The sequence below is a fragment of the Bison bison genome, unplaced genomic scaffold (assembly GCF_000754665.1).
Source record: "Bison bison bison isolate TAMUID 2011002044 unplaced genomic scaffold, Bison_UMD1.0 scf7180017864456, whole genome shotgun sequence".
Classification (NCBI taxonomy): domain Eukaryota; kingdom Metazoa; phylum Chordata; class Mammalia; order Artiodactyla; family Bovidae; genus Bison; species Bison bison.
In genome coordinates, this window is record NW_011495018.1 from 30,751,431 (window position 1) to 30,752,417 (window position 987).

The 987-nt window shown below is 74.7% G+C and overlaps 1 protein-coding gene across 1 annotated transcript in view; it reads right to left on the reverse strand.

Moving 5' to 3' along the window:
• CNNM1 (cyclin and CBS domain divalent metal cation transport mediator 1) overlaps positions 1–987 on the reverse strand; it is a 69,459-nt gene that overhangs the window by 68,331 nt on the left and 141 nt on the right. Inside the window, exon 2 of the mRNA XM_010859550.1 lies at positions 1–987. This exon is cut by the window's right edge and continues 1 nt beyond it. Within this exon, the coding sequence (XP_010857852.1) occupies positions 1–987 (987 nt within the window).

Sequence of the window (987 nt, forward strand, 5' to 3'; positions counted from 1 at the left end):
GTAGGGGCAGATCTCGGCTCCCAGGAACACCGCGCCGGTGCACACGAGTGCCGGCAGCCACGGGAAGTGAATTCCCGCGTCGCCGTAGTCCTCCCCCGTGCCCTCGACCCCCGGCGGCAGCGAGGCGTACAGCCAGCCCGCCAGGGCCGCGTTGGCTCCGGCTTGGCCCAGGAGCAGGGTGCAGAGCAGATGGGTCCCCCTGCCGCGCACGGCCTGCACTCGGCGCGCCTGCTCCTGCTCGGCGGCCGAGCCGCTGTTCCGCAGCACCCGTAACTCCACCGGGTCCAGCGAGAGCAGGCTCAGGCGTAGGCCGCTGAACAGGGCAGACAGGGCGAGCAGCAGGAGTGCTCCAAGCGCCCGCAGCCAAGCGGGGGGCAGCAGGTCCCCGCCGGGGCCGTACAACCGCGGGCGGACGCGCAGCAGGAAGCCGCCGGCGGCGCCGTGGTGGTGCCAGGCGCGCCCGTCCCAGGCGCACAGGGAGAAGAGCTTCCCGCCACCGCCCGCGCCGCCTCGCTCCGCCTCACCCTTGCGGAGTTCCCGCACCCGCACCTGGACTAGGGCTGAGCCCGCCACGCCTCCGGGTCGCAGGGGCCCCAGGACCTCCACGTCCGATGCCCAGTCGCTCTGCTCGCGGCAGCGCTGCGGCCCCGGGGGGCGCGTGGGCACAGCGCTGGGCGCCGCGCCGCTCCCTCCCGGAGGCTCCTCGATAAACACGAGCCGTGGAGCCCAGTCTCCGGTGCTGTTCTCCCCCGGGGAAAAGGTGGGTGCAGGTACCGGCGCCGCGGGCGCCGCGGGCCCGGGCTGGAAATAGACGCGCAGGAGGAAGCTGGTGCCTTCGGCGGCGCGCAGGGTGCCCCCCTCTAGGGACACGCGGCCTCCGGCGGTGTCCTCGGGCCGCAGGCCCAGTAGCCAGGCGGCGGCGGCCGGGGGCCGAGGGGATAGGGAAAAGAAGAGCAGGAGCACAGCGCCCCGGCTGCAGCAGTCTCG